The 15,552-nt window shown below is 42.4% G+C and overlaps 1 protein-coding gene across 2 annotated transcripts in view; it reads right to left on the minus strand.

The window, feature by feature from the left end:
• Positions 1-15,552, minus strand: part of EPB41L4B (erythrocyte membrane protein band 4.1 like 4B) — a 170,920-nt gene that overhangs the window by 63,426 nt on the left and 91,942 nt on the right. For both annotated transcript variants that reach the window (XM_063163769.1, XM_063163760.1), the window contains exons 16-17: positions 11,276-11,457; positions 5,638-5,753 (exon numbers count right to left, since the gene is read on the minus strand). In XM_063163769.1, coding sequence (XP_063019839.1) covers positions 5,638-5,753; positions 11,276-11,457 — 298 coding nt within the window. The remainder of the gene's footprint in view (positions 1-5,637; positions 5,754-11,275; positions 11,458-15,552) is intronic.

Raw genomic sequence — 15,552 nt, forward strand, 5'->3', positions numbered from 1 at the left:
TCAATTACATTTGCTGATACTAGAACTGAAGGCAGATTTGTAGAGTGTCAGATAATGATGACACTGACTTTGGTTTGCAAAGCTAAGTGAATATTAAGTACACATACAGAATATAAAAATAGCTACAAGAAACATAGCGATACCACTCCTGTAGATAACATTTCCAAGCTCTGCTTTAAAAGGTTCATGCTTTGTTCTGCATCAAACTTTGTACCAAAGGCAAGATTCATGATCTTGTGCCTCTGTGAATTTATTGATAGCCTCTTCTTAGACAAACAACATGTTTAAAACATGTATTTGACTGGAGATAACTGAAGAATGGAATGAATATTTTCTTTAGGAATGCAGGTCTATTTTTGTCACTAGTCATCACTACTAGTGGGAGGTAAAATTTTAACAAAGACAACACAAATATATAGGTTCCGAAAACACATTAGCTAACTGAGATTTCCTGGGACTCAACTACATCTGCAAATGTGCATGGAAATCTACAGACTCTTTTGCCCCTTTTTCACAAGAAAATTTATTGCTTTTAACCATGTGACAGCTAACACCAATTATGAACAGATACCACAATTATAAGACCTGTACAATTATGTGTTACTCTTATTTGAGGTAAAGTTTACAATCAGAAACTGCATGTTCTTCATTAGAAAAAAAAGTACAATTGAAAAAACAAATAAATAAACCCCTCATTACACTGTCAGACACAGAACGTTTTCCTGAGGTTAGCTATTACTTGGTCTAATGAAAAATATAACTCCCAATAAGTCTTGTTATGCTTATATCCTTGGGGTAAACTTCTTTAATTCTTGGTATAAAATTTATTTTATAAAATGCTATTGCTCAATGTTAATAAATCCTACTTCTGTCACTGCTAGCAACATGACAGTCTCAGAGGACCATGGCAGCCTTTTTTCCTGGATATACCCTCTGATGTGTGCACCACACAGAAGAGTCTCAGGTACATCACAAAGGTGGGTTTCATTTGGTGAGTTTTCTTAAACTAAAAATGATTTCTGAAACCTCAGTGGCTTTGGACATTGTTGTTATGCAGGAAGCAGGTAGTTCCACAGATTTTTGCAGGTGGTGTCATTTGGAAGCAGACAATCTGTGCAACAGGGCAGTCCTATAAGATACTTTTGCCCTGCTAGCAAAAGGCCATAAGTTCTGAGCAGAGTTTGCAAAGATGTTAAGGCTCATCTGGCTAGCTCTCTCTGAACCTTTCTCAATCTGCCTGCAGCTTTGTTCTATTAAGTTTAGCTGTAGCAGCAATAATTTTATATAAAAAACACCAGTGTTCTTTGTAGAATAAGGTATTTAGGACTCTAACACAATCATGTAGTTTAAAACAATGTAGGGCTGATATGAATACAGGGGCTTTGAGAAGGGAAGACACAGGACATGGTCTAGAAGAGTGCAGATATGGAGTGGTAGGGCAAAGTGCACAGTCTGGCACTGGGGACCCAAGACTGTAAAGAACTCACCAATGGCCAGTTAAAGTGCAGACCTGAACCTGGACAAAATTGGGTTTAGGGGCAATAAAGAGAGTGAAGACATAATATATAGCATATATATGTAAAAGCCACCATGTACAGTAAATTCAGGTGTAATGCAAAGATGTAGACCATTGAAGAAAGAGCAAAATGCAAAAGCTTATTTGAAAACATACAAAAGGACCTAAAGTATATTGTAGACTTTTATTATATAGACTCCTATTGTATTGAGGAGAAACAAGAAAACATGAACATGCCTGGATAGAACATTGGAACAGGCTGCCCAGGGAAGTGTTTGAGTCACCATCCCATGAGGTATTTAAAAGACATGTAGATGCGGCACTGAAGGACATGGTTTAGTGTTGGACTTGGCATTGCTGGCTTAACAGATGGACACAATGGTCTGAAAGGTCTTTTGCAAGCTAAATGTTTCCATGATTCTATGACCATCATAATTCCCCCTCTGACCCCATCAAAATGAAATCACCAACCTTAGGACCCATAGGTGAAGTGAAAGGGTGAGCTTGACACCAGGAAAAGAGGTAGAAACAATTTGAAATGTATTATTATTCCTAATTTTTATGCCATAATTACAGCTGAGCTAATAATTACTAGACTCCCGAGATTTCAGAAATGCTAACAATACATTCTTGGCTTCACATCATAAACACACACACACACACACACACACACACACAAAGCAACGGGGGATGGGAGAATATATTTTTCTAATGAAAGGCTTCCAAGAAGAAAATCAGAAATACATTCACAGCTACACCACTTGAGATTGTCTGTCTTGGAGATAAAGGAGTCTGCTAGCACCAAAGGGCATTGGAACACAAGTTGAATCAGACTTTCATCATTCAGAAGGTGGACAGACACGCACACCATACCAAACAGCTCTGGAAAAGAGTTTGGACACATCCATTCATCATTCCCATGAGACAAAGTTTGCTGTAGCAGACAATCAAATTAATTAACTGCAGAATCTAATTTACCCAATTTCTTGCTAATTCTCCTATGGGTCGATTATTAAGCCTGACAAATTCCAGCCTGAAAGCACTTTGCTTGAAAAAAATAACAATTAGCAACAAGAAGGGAGGGAGTGAAAACTGGGACTCCACAACAGTTGTGGGAATCATACCTTTTTTTAAAATCAGAAATAGAGTAAATGAAACAGCTTTGTAAAAGCTTCAGTGGTTTTATTTAAGCATAATATTTTGGAGGATGAAAGAGTAGGCCATAAAAGCACTTAGTAGACCAGAAATCAATGGAGTGGTGCAGGAGAGGAGTTAAAACTTCATTTTTTTGCCAGAAACTAGACACATTGAACACTCATTAAAACCTGTTTGCTGCTGGACTGAGTAGCTAGCTAACTACCATAACCAAAGGAACTTTGAAGGCCTCACTCTCAGTTAAAAATTCTTGTCGCATTTTGGAGTTGGTCAACCTGGTCTAACCTGCCTTGTTGCCTTTCTGCTGGGCAGTGCTCTATGGCATTTCAGCCCAATATTTGCAGCATGTCTCTCTCTTTCACTGGAGAAGTCATCTGATGAGGCAATTCCAGGCTCTGCTCAGAGCTCAGAGACCTGTGGTTTGTTTGTTCTAGCTTTGTGAGCTCTGTATACACATTTCACCAGAATCTAGGTCAGACAATGGTGCTTGAAGAAACCACAAACGAAAGGCCAAAAGAACTTTAGAATGATTTGTTGGTCACACCCCTCGTAATGTAGGGCTGGATCACTGAAATGTTTTCCAGTGGTGACTCTGGGCCAGTTTCAAGAGTATGTACAATTTTCAGATTGCTAAAACCAGTAATTTTAATAAATTTTGAAGGGCTGGCCTCTTTTGCATTCACATGGTAGCTGCTGTTCATGGGAATGCTGCCCAGTTCTTAAACCCAAACCCTCTATGACTGCCAGGGGAAGGTTTTCATTAGACAGCCTATGTCTCTAGTCTTGCCTTTTGCTGAGTTTCTGCCAGAAACAGAAGCATTTAGCAGCTCTTGGTGCTCATTACAAGACTTTTTCATCAGCTAAACTTTGACTGATGGCAGACTCATCACAGCAGACACAGGCTGCATTTACTGTGCAGCTGCATTTATTGTGAAGCTCTGACTTGTTATGATACTGGGTTCTGCTAATTAGTCCTTAAATAAATAAACCATCTGACTGTGGACAAGATTCTAGAGCTGTGAGGACAAGCCAAAGAAAACCTTTAATTATAAAAGAGCTGAGTCCTCCCTCCACAGACTTGCAGTGAATATGAATGAGCAAGAGGATCAGAGATCAGGCAGAAGCTGCAGGTACAATATTTGGATTACTTTCACAGTATGGTGGGATACAGGACCAAAGTGTTTTAAGCTTTCAGTTTAAGAAAACAGAACATAAATCTACTCCTTTTGAAATCACAGGATCACAGGGGTACCATTAAGATCACATCTTTGAACCTTTTGCGCAGCACAGGTCAGATTGGTTTGCCCAGTTGAGCACTGTGGTCAATGTGGAGGGAGTCCTCTCACATCTTCACTTTGGCCCTTTAGATATGACAAACTCAGCTCTCAGTGAGCTCAGTAGCGTAGGACAGTCCTTTAAAGCATGTTTTGGACATTACATCCAAGTGAATGTTCTCTGCCAGGGTTCAGATAGAGCATCAGTAGTCACATCTGAACTACACAAGTCCGTCCTCTCACAGGACCTGGGTATTCATTGGATGAGTCTGTGATGGAGAATTTTCCTTTTGAAAACTATGTCAGTGCCTAACAAGCTTTGCCTATAAAAAGCTGCACTTATTACCAGTTGAGAATATTTCTAGAAGATGAACTTGAGAAATGCACATAGGAATGAAAGGTGACTACTTTCCCATTTCATCCCAGTTTGTTGACTTTATGATTTATCTTTTTAATTCCCACTTGAGCCAGATAAAATTAGAACCCCTCACAGGTGAAAACCAAATAGATTTGGGAGAAAGTCTAAAATATTCCACCTTCCTCTGTTCATTGAGAGATCTCCAAAAATCATGACACAGGTAATTACCTCATGACTACATTAATAAGGCATAAGGACTGCAGTCCATAGCTGAACTACACCACAATCCCATGACAAACACTGAACATGGTTCAAGGAAGTCTTAATGATAGTAAATCCCGTCCATTAAGGAATAAATTCAATTAACTGTAATGTTGAAAAAAAATTCCAGTTTTTAATTGTCTCATTAGAAACACCTGGCTCACTGATTTTTAGCCTTGACTTCCATCTCCTGGAATCTCTCATCCAGAGAAAAGAAAGATTCTGCTATATAGATGTACAGTCCCTTTGTGCTTATATTTTTGGTACACTTGGTCATGTTTCCTTGGATTTTAATTTCCCTAACACTTTTGGAAGCAATATCAATAACAAAAGGCTGTTTGCAAAACCAAGTTAAAATAATTTAGTTGAGTTCTTCCTCAAGCTGACAAAAAAACTCTCAAAACACCACTTTTCTTTTAAAAGGTCTGTACAGAGTCACTGGGGGCCAGGACCCACCTCTTTTGAAGACAGTGGCAATTCTCTCATTGACTTCACAGGGTCCAGCTCAGGACCTGCGTGGTTGCAAACCAGAGATCCTGGTCCAGATTCAGATCAAGGGATCCCAGTTCAGGCACAGTGGATTTATCCTCACATGGATATGAGGAGCCACTGACTTGCTGATCTCTGGCAGAAACAGCAGGACATGGCTGTTTGGCCACCCCTGCAAAAACTGTCTCATAAAACACCCACTAACATCAGATGCCAGGGGGAGTTTATGGCATAACACGGACTCCTCATGTAGAAAAACAAGATTTTTTTTATCACTTAAAGTGTTGTTATTTTTTTACAGCTCTGGGCTGCCTAGATGACTAACTCTTCACAACTAAACTAAAACTATAGCATAACATTGTTGCAGCAGCTTCTGAAATTTTAAAAGGCAAAGCTGATTGAAATGCTAAATCTAAAAATCAAATCCCAGTCCCATAAGAAGATGGTGAGAGGTGATTAAAAAGCAAGCCAGTTGAAGATGAATGTTGATTTGAATTGGAGGTGAAAAAGCAGCAGCTTTTGAATATGAAGTGACAAAGGTGCTCTGGCATGTATATGTAAAAGGATATATGTATATGCTATACCTTGTTCATGCTGACGTGCAGGGCTGGCCATGGTCCAACTACCTTCACACTCTCCGTTTCTATTTTCTTCAGATGAGAAGTTTCATCATAAAGAAGGGGAAGTCCTGAGCTCAGTTCTAAAAGGATGTCCAAAAGAAAGAAAGATAAAGAGACAGTCTGAAGGGAGGCTACAGAAGAACTTCAGAGCAAGACACTCAACTGCATTTGAAGAGACGGCGGTTGGCAAAGCATCTTCTCTGTAAGACCCTCTAAAATGTTTCATAATTATGCCTGTTGGGTCATTTTGCCTTCTTCTATTTAGCAAACAATTCCTCCCCCTCCTCCTTCTCACCCATCCTTTCATTTCAGCAGAGCTTTTGCCAGCTTTGGACTAGATATTTCTCTCCTTACCTCCCTGCCGCCTCTACCCCCTCTATATTCTAAAACTTAGTTGACACCAGAGGGATTATTTATGCAGCCAAGGTGCCACTCTCAAAACATGTGATGTGTAAAGAGATCAGAGTATAGCTTTTGGCTTCTTTCAGACATCTTTATTTATATGCCAGCCTCTTTAAGGCTGTTGTCAGGAATTTGCTGTGCTTTGTCAACAGAGATTTTGAGCAAGCCACTGACACAGAAAGACAAGGAAAAAATACTTTTTCAGACAGCCCTAAAAGGTCTCTGTCATCATCTTGGGGACGTTGTGGCATATATATATATATATATATATATATATATATATTTGCAAGTACTCTGAGAAAAAAAACCTTCATAATGTGATGATTTAGCGAATTTCTGTGTCCTCCCATATTTCTTCTTGCCATGGATTCTAGATAATAACAGTTGGGAACAATCCAGTTCTGTAGAGTCTGATTCAAAGCCTACTGAAATCAATAAAAACCTTGCACTGACTGCAGTTTGGTTTGGATCAGGTTCTTAAGCTGTCCTAAGAATATTAAATATTACTCACTCGAGATCTAATTCTACAGCTGTTTAAATATACATTAAGGGCTTTGCTGACTAGATACAAATTGCTAAAACCAGCTTAGAGGGACATAAGCGAAAAGCTGGTTTTTTGGTGTTAGTGAAACATTATCAGACCCTGAGGTAATAATGTCCTAGAAAGGGTTACAATATCATCATTGACCTCCTCTTGGTGGTCTTTCATCACAAGTTAGTGTTGCCAGAGTTCAGCATTTCTCACATCACAGCTGCTTCTGTGCATATGAGACAGTGAAACTGGGAATAAATTAACACAGCCATAAAATCAGACATGATGATGGGCAGTTTTTTTAAGAAACAAAATCATTCTAATTTCCTCCTAAGAAAGAAAATAAAGGGGAGGAAGTGCCTTATTTAAATTATTCAAGTTTGCTATTATTTTAAACTGATTTTTAAGCTGGTTGGTTTTTTTTTTTTTTGACTGTTTAAAAGGAGAGCTCTGCAAGGCAAGCAGGCCAGTTTAGCTTTTTAACCCAACCTCAAAAACAAACAAAAGAAAAGGCAAAAAATTAATTCCTACAAAAGGCATAAATTTCCTGAGTCAGCATTCAATCTTGGCAAACCCAGGCTTTCATTCCAAGGAAGGATCTGGCAGCACTGTGGTTTTTCAAAGTGCTGTTTTCAGCTTGAAACTCAGTCTGTGTTAGACCATTCTCTGCTCAGGGTTATGCAAGGTCTTTTGTAGCGAGCTGCTCAGGAGTGAAGGATGCCTTTTTTTGAAGTGATAACCTGCAAGCTCAGCCCAGAGTTCAAGAGGCAACCTGGGTCCCCTCTTCCCATTCCTCATTTTCTGTCATAAAAATTCTGTGAGCTGCACTGCATACGTGTTGGCATCTGCTCCCAGTTTTAGCCCCAGCTGCTGCCGGCGAGTCTGCTCATGTGCACCTGGAAATCCATGCACAACCTTACCATGCCAATTAGGCTCAGCAAGCAGCTCACCCTCTCCTCCCTGTGAGGCTGACTGCTGTTGCATAGAGTTCTGCTGTTGCTGGGGTTCTGGGATACGCTGGGGGAAGATGTGCTGCACCACAAGATGTGATGTTAGCTTTGAGGTGAGGTGTAGCATTGCGAGTACAAGGATCAGGCTGAATGCAGGAAAACAACATCTTCTGCTGAGCTGCCTTCATAAACACACACGTCAGATTTGTTTCACTGGATTTCACTTCCTCCAGTAATTGAAGCAGACAAATTACTTGGAATGTGAAAAATCAGGCAGATCTGGCCCGGGTTTGTTTTCTGTTTGTTTCTGTGACAAAGTCCTGTGCTGTGTGTTTGCTGGGAAACATGCACTAGCATTTAAAGGAACCCTGGCTGGGCACATTGTTGTTTCCCTCCCTCCTGCCTATGTCCCACTAATTGCACTGGACTTTTGGAATTTCTCAGAATAGATGTAAGTGGAAGAAAGGCATATGCTTTTTCCCTCCCAGCCTGCTGCTGGGTACATATCAGTGGGTCACTCCATGTTCCACTTCAGATGAATCCAAAACCATCTCAGAGCTCAGTGATGAGTCCAGTCCATAGCAACTGGAACAAGTCACAAAACACCTGTGGTCCCATGGAAAAGCACAAGGTAGGTTAAGTGCTGGTGTCACCTCTGTAAGCCTTAGGGGGAAGTTTCTGCTAGGACAGCGTATTTACCCCATGAGATCTTTTTGCTCTTCAGGCATTTCCACTTAAGATATTTTGGTCACAAGCACCCTCTTTCCTGAGAGCATCCCCATTTTAGTGACCACTTACTTCCTAGAAACACTTTCCCAGCACTGGCCTTTCCACACAGCCTGGAGCCAGACATCAGTCCCCCATGTCCTCACGTTCCTGAGGCAGACTGCTGATAGTGTTTCCTCTCTGCCTGATTTTTTCTTGGCCCACACACTGTGCCATGTCCTGCATAAACAGCCAATGGCCAGCATGCTCCTAACCATTTCAGTACATGCACTGTGAACCTTTCCCACAGGCTCTCTACAAGAGTTTTCTCAGCTGAAATAGCCTGAGCAGCATTTTAATGAAACCATTAAAAACAAACCAACCCTAGTCCCTGGAGCACCAACCTTGAAAAGGCACTTAAACCCATCACCCCAAGCAGCAAATGAGTAAGTCGGATTCTGTTTTAAGGGAAGTGCTCCTACCCAGACTGCCACTGCTCTCACAGCATGAACATGCCAGATATAACCGTGAACTGGCTTCTCAAGGGAAATCAGCTTTGCACCTCCAGCCGAATGCACAGGTGCCACAGAGGATCAGCAATGGGTTGCAGTGGGGCAGCACAGCAGTATTAAGACACCCAGCACATGGCATGCATAGCTGCCTGAACAGCTCAGCTGGGAGCAGTCAGCACAGCTGCACCACAGCCTCCCCCTGGAGGTGTCCCATCCCTTTCCACTCCCTTAGAGAAACTGGGAATTGGCATTTGGTGCTACTGGCATTAAGCAAGAACCAGCACTGATTCTCTTCTTCTGCATCAAATAGTGTGGAGCAGTCTTCAGCAGACCAAGTGAAGAGAAAGGTGAATCTGTCTCCAGCAACAGGTGCCATACACACCCTGGCTTCTCAAGTCCCCTTCAGAGCATGGCAGCTGCCAGGCAGGCCAGGGACACTGCTCCCCACCACCAGGGCCAGTTTGAGGGAGAGGGCTCACTCTCCCCATGTCTGGGGAAGGACATGGAGCCTCCCCGGCCCCAGTTTCATCTCACTGAGCACAAAGAGAATGCTCCTGATGTTTGCCCTTGTGCTCTTCTAGGCTTTTCCTAAGGTTGTTTCTGCAATAAGGAGAAGCAGGAGAGCTGTGTGACCTGAGAGGAGACAGAGTGCTGGAATAAACACCCTGTGCCAAGTGGTTTTTGCTGTTTCTTTAATTACCTCCTGTCCCACAGGTGGGCCCACGGCAGGGCAGTGGGGAGCTGGAGACCAGCAGCACCGCGGGGACTGAAGTGGGGCACCGAGAGGGGAACCTGACACGGAGCTGGGGGCTGGATGGGAGCCCCGAGGAGGGGGCCGGGGAAAGCAGGGCCGGCAGTGCCTTCTGGCTCGGGACGCTCAACAGCAGCAGCATAGCTGGCTCTCAATGAATTTCCTGGCATGCTTCAGCTCTAATTTGGGAAAGGAAAATATGGGCTGGCACACCCCCCAGAAAGGTCACCGCCTCCCACGGTGCCAGGCTGATAGCCGGGAGAGGTTTTCCAGCACAGCCGTGCCAGCATCCCCCCAGCGCCCAGCCCGGCGTGCGGGGCGGCCACGGGAGCGCCGGGCCGAGGCCCAGCCCGGGCAGGGGCGGGACAGCCCCACTCCGGCACAGCCCGCACAGGGCCGGCACAGCCCGCACAGGGCCGGGGCTGCCCCACACCGGCACAGCCCGCACAGGGCCGGCACAGCCCGCACAGGGCCGGGGCAGCCCCACACCGGCACAGCCCGCACAGGGCCGGGGCTGCCCCACACCGGCACAGCCCGCACAGGGCCGGCACAGCCCGCACAGGGCCGGGGCTGCCCCACACCGGCACAGCCCGCATTCCCCTCCTGAGGGGTGCCGGTGGCTGCACAGCAGGGCCGAGATGCAAATACCTAAAAAGTATCGCACTCTCTTGGGGAAAGAAAATGTTTCTGATCTTCCAAACAAAGTATGGTTAAAGTGCCTGTCCAGATAGATGCCTATGCGATACTGCTGAGGTAGGACTGCTTACGGTCAGGGTCACCCAGTACAGTCCAAGAACCTGGTTTCAGGAATTTGAAAATTATCAGATTAATTGATGAGGGTGAATGATTCCACAATGGACAGCTATCTCAGGGTCATTTACAGTTATGAAAGCCAAAACTGGGCAAGGAAAGAACTCATAATTTCCTGGAGACAAGGAATATAATAGATCATATTTTGTTTTGCCCATCATCTGACATTCTTACACAACTTCAGCATCTGACACACTGCAGAGTGCAGAGATTGTAAATCTGGAAAGCGATGCTCAATGACAGGGATGTTTCTCTTCCAGTTCCTGTGTAAAATATTTGGCCAAGCTCTGTACGCTTAAAAGTGCCTGTACACGCTCAGCAGCAGAGATTTCCACCCAAACTCCCCCAGACTGCATCAGGAGTGAATAGGCTTCTCTCCTTGTAGCTTTCTACAAGCCAAAAATTTCTTCACTAAGGAAGCAAGAATATTACAGTCTTGGTTGCTAAAGCTTGCGATTATTCCAAATACCCAAACTAAGAGCAAGATGCTGTATGTCCAGGGCTCCAAAATTTCTGCTGCCTGTGCCCAGACATGAAAACAAGATCCACACAATGAGGGCTGAGGGCCAGCTGGACAGATCAGCAAAAGACAATAGCAGATGAGGGTAGGTTTGTGAAACTATACAAAGAAATAGTAACAATGAAAAAGGAGCCTGTGCCAAAAAGTGGTTAGAGAGGCAGTATCTGTGACTAATGGGGTATTTGTTCAGCTATGGAACACCCACCTAACACCAAATCCCACAACCCTGCAGCAAACCAAGGAAATTGCAAATCTTGTCTCATTTGTATATGCTACAAAGCTAGCAAATAATAACAGGAAGCACATTCTTCAAGGAGCAAAACTGAAATGCACACTGTTTTCCTTTCCTTTGCCTCCTTGCCTGAGACAGACCTGAAAGCAGCACAGTCACTGAAATAACAATCACTGCAGTGGACTTACTGGTTGGATTTGGAACTGCGGAAACAATGTCCTTGGTTTCAGGAGTAAGGGCACCGTAATTGGCGTGGTGGTGGTGATGCCGATGGTGGTGGTGGTGCCTTGCAGCCATTTTTGTGGTGTATGGAGTCCCACCATTCTCCTCAATGCTGAACGGATGCAGATCGCTGTTGTTCAACGGATAGCTACAAAATAAATCCAGTTCAAATTAGAGCGGTAAACAGTAGAACCAATTGTACTTTTGGAGAGACAGAGTGAAAACTTTCTTGGGAAAAATTGCTCAGCATTTTTGTAAATAAAATATGGTTTTTTATCCCAAATCTTTACAATTTTCTATCTCCACAAGATTTACGTGATGAGAAAAAAGGATGCCTCTGCTTGTTTGTATGACTTTAAGATCAGAACTATTTTTGATTTTACACAGTATGTAATCTCTGCTAGAATCTTTCCTGGGAAAAGAAAATCATCAAGCAGAAAACAACAACTCTTTTAAAGTGAAATTGTCCAAAGAGCAGACCTAGGAACAGTCTCAGAGTAAGACTACATTTCTGAGAATGTTCAGGTCTCTACATTTTTGATGCAAAATAGCTATAAAAAAATTCTGACTTAGGGAAAAAATTGGGAAATAAAACATTTTACAGATAACAACATACAAAATAGCACTTGGTCAAAAAGGAATTGTACTGGTGCTGGTATAACTAGTTTGGGTCTTGGTGGGGGGTTTTCATGTGTTTAGTCAGGAGATTAACTATCATCAATCTGCAATAGCTGGCAAACGGGGACACATTGACATTTTAAGTCATCATCTCTAACTGAAAGGTGACAAATTACAGTGCTGCTTTTCTTCATTAGCTTTAACTGATAGTGTTTCAGTTTATTGTTTGAAATTACAATGAATTTCTAGAAGTGATATTTTCTCTCCATTCCAGCAACCAAAAAAGATTGAGATAATTCTACACAGATATTGCAAACGATTTGAATGTGCTTTCCTCAGAAGAGTGCTTAAAAATTTTATAATGTTTTAACTTATTCTATAGTAGTGCATTAGACAGTAGTTGCAGTAAATCAATCCATTTCAACAAAAGATGAATCCCCTGCCTATTTGAAATATGCTAAAGAAATTTTATCTTCAGCTGCATGGGCTTTCAGTTTGCTTTTATTAATAACAGCAGCCAAAAAACCTGACAACATGAAATGAAGGCAAACCGAATAATTAAAGGAACAATGAATAAATTATACCTAAGATAGTTGCTGCATATGTTTTCTGCAGATTACTCAGTGATTCAAAGCAAAATTAACCAGTCATCTGGTAAATAAACACATCTGTATCATTTCCAAAGTTCTACTGAAACACGCAGTTTGGTACATCATTAATAACCACTGTCTTCTTAGTAACAACTTCAGACAACATGAGGTTTCTGACTGGGTACTAATTGAATAATACTTTTATGCTGGTTACTTTTTGAAAGCAGGAGGCGGGGAGGGGAATGTTGTGTATATTAATCTTGGCAGGTTCCCAGCATGAAGCAACCACTGCCAATAAAGGCACTTCTGATGGCTTTTTTGCCTTAAGGAAACAATAGAAATAGGTGTCTGATACACAGGGAATAGCTTTTGTGAGCTCAAATAATGCAGGACTGGTCTGTCTTTTCAAACTGCACTATATTTTTACTGCTATAATCACATCAAGCAAGTGCCTACAGGGGGAAAATGGCACAGGCTAATGAGATTGCACACTAATTGTAGCAGCTCTCCTGCACTTTCCTTTCAAGGGCCTTGGATTGGCGTGACATTTTTTGACTGAGAAGATAGGTGATTTTGTTCACATGGTTAAAACTCTACTGGGAAATGAGTTTAGGGATGGATCCTCAGCACATCTTTTTTTTTTTTTTTTCCATCTGATTAATTTTTTTCAGGACACAAAGTCCTACATGTAGGGATTTTCATTTCACCCTCTGGCAGGTTGGTTTAGCAGATTTTCAATTGGTCTTTTCAAAATAATTCACACCAAATCCTTACACTGACTCCTCATACTGCTATGGTCTCAAGGTGTCTTCCATGCTGAAATGAGAAGAAGCTGAGCACTGAATGAGCCAACTGAATTGACCTCTGGCACGAGGGCAAATGTGCACCAAATCCTCTAGATGTATTTCTTGACTGTCCAGAGAGGAGGGTAACATGTAAAATGTAAAATGCAGGGAGAGCATTACATCAAAGAAGTAAAGAGCTAGCCCAACAAAGCTGATGTTCAGCTATGCTCTGAAATCCTTGAGAACAGCAGGTCAAAAAGCTGCAGACAGGGTGTCACTACCCAGGCAGTGCTCTCCAATGTGAAATCCCCCGTTCAAACTGCCGGCCATATAAAAGCGTGTGGTCACCTGCACTCTTCCAGGGCTGGCAGCAAATGACAGATGGCAAGGCAAGCTTATCTCAGAGTCAGCCAACTCTTGCATGTCCAGTGCATATGAGGCTGGGCATTGGCACAGATACCCTCACTGCCAAGGAGTTACTGAACAATCAGAAACAACAGGCCTTGCAGCAGCCCCAGAGCCTGCCAACTAGAAAATCTGACAGTACCCAAACAAAAATATCATAAGTAGTCCAAATCCCTTTTCTATGTGCTCTCTCATACATATTTTAGGGGGATATTAGGTATCTTAGTGCAGTTTCTACAAGGTGACATCATTATTATCTCATATCAGGTGTTTCACTTTTCTGTTCTTCCACTGCCTAAAGATAGAGACTTGACACTTTTCCACTCAATGCATCCTTTTGTTGCTAACTTTGCCTTATATTGGTTGCTTCTATCTGGCTTACCTGAATAGAAAACATGCTCATGTATCCTTCCCAGTCTATTGATGTAAATAAATTACTACTTTCAGTGAACCAACTTTTTAACCATATGCTGAAGTGTTCATACTCCTGACCTCCAGGAATTTGTACTTGTTCCCCAGACATTAACTAATGCTCTCAGATTATGTGCATTATGTGGACAGGTAGTAGTTTTCATCCTTTCTTTTGCACCAGCATTCTGGCCATCCTAGTATGCCAATGTCACACCTTTGGTTTACTTTTTAAACATCATTCAGCTGTCCTGCAGATTTCCTTTTCTCTGCTGTGATTTACTTGTGTGGCTTTCTCAACAAGTTCCAGCTGTTTCCTATACAGACAGCTCCTGTCCTTCAAGAAAAATGAGGCAGAGCCCTACAGGCAAGTGTGCAAAGGAAGCAAACATTTCTTTCTTCTTTGTCCCTCAGTCAGGAAAAAGCACTCCTGAGGATTCAGTTTCTGCAGGCTGAACCTTCAAAAATGCCACTCAGTGTTCACAAGAAGGTTACTGCTGCCTTTAGCCTCAAATTCACATTAATTACTTCCTTCTCACCAAAAAGGCAGCACATCAAGGAACAAGGCAAATAACACATATCTACTAACTTCCTTTCCTATTTTACAGTTTTCATTTACATTACTAGTCCTCTGTCTCAGTTTTACCCTCCTGACACTTTACCCAAAAAGCTGTTTTCAGTTGACATTCTTAGATTTCATGTGCTGCAGTCACCTACTCTTTACCAAACTATATCTCTAGTACAGAATCCACACACACAACAGTGTTAAGAGGACATAGGAAAATAAGGAACAGAAAACTTTTTGAAGGCCTTCAAAACCAAAGTATGTGGGCCTGTGTTACCTGAACTGAACCTCCAACACTCTCACTAGCAGAGACTCCATGACCCTCCTGTGCAATCAATTTCACTGTCTCAACATGTCTACACTTATTTCTTTGTTTATTCTGTCTCTTTTACTGCAATTTAAGCCACTATTTTATCTCCCATCCATCACAGACACAGTAAGAAGGTTATTTCTTGCCACAGAAGCCTGTGTTTTTGAAAATGGCCCTTTACACCTCCCCTCTGGATCTGTAGAGCTCTGAATTCCTCAGTTGCCCCTCACAGGTTGCACATTATATGCAGCTCTGAGACATCTTGCCATCCCTGTCCACCCAGCTGCCCCCTGCTCTGCTTCCAACATGTGGTGCTAAGAATGGGACACCCCATTCCACCTGAGGCCTTGCAAACATGTTTCAAAGAGGAAGGGTTGCTTCCCATGTCCTACAGGATCTACTCTTGTTTACACAATGGAACATGACATTTTTTTAATATAGTCTGGGATTGTTGACTCATGTCTAACATATGATGTTCAAGAATATCAGGTCCTTTCCAAAACTGGTCAGGTTTCCAGCCCCACAACCTCAGCTGTGACGTATTACTCTTACCCAACAGCAA

Source organism: Melospiza melodia, chromosome 1 (assembly GCF_035770615.1).
Source record: "Melospiza melodia melodia isolate bMelMel2 chromosome 1, bMelMel2.pri, whole genome shotgun sequence".
Classification (NCBI taxonomy): domain Eukaryota; kingdom Metazoa; phylum Chordata; class Aves; order Passeriformes; family Passerellidae; genus Melospiza; species Melospiza melodia.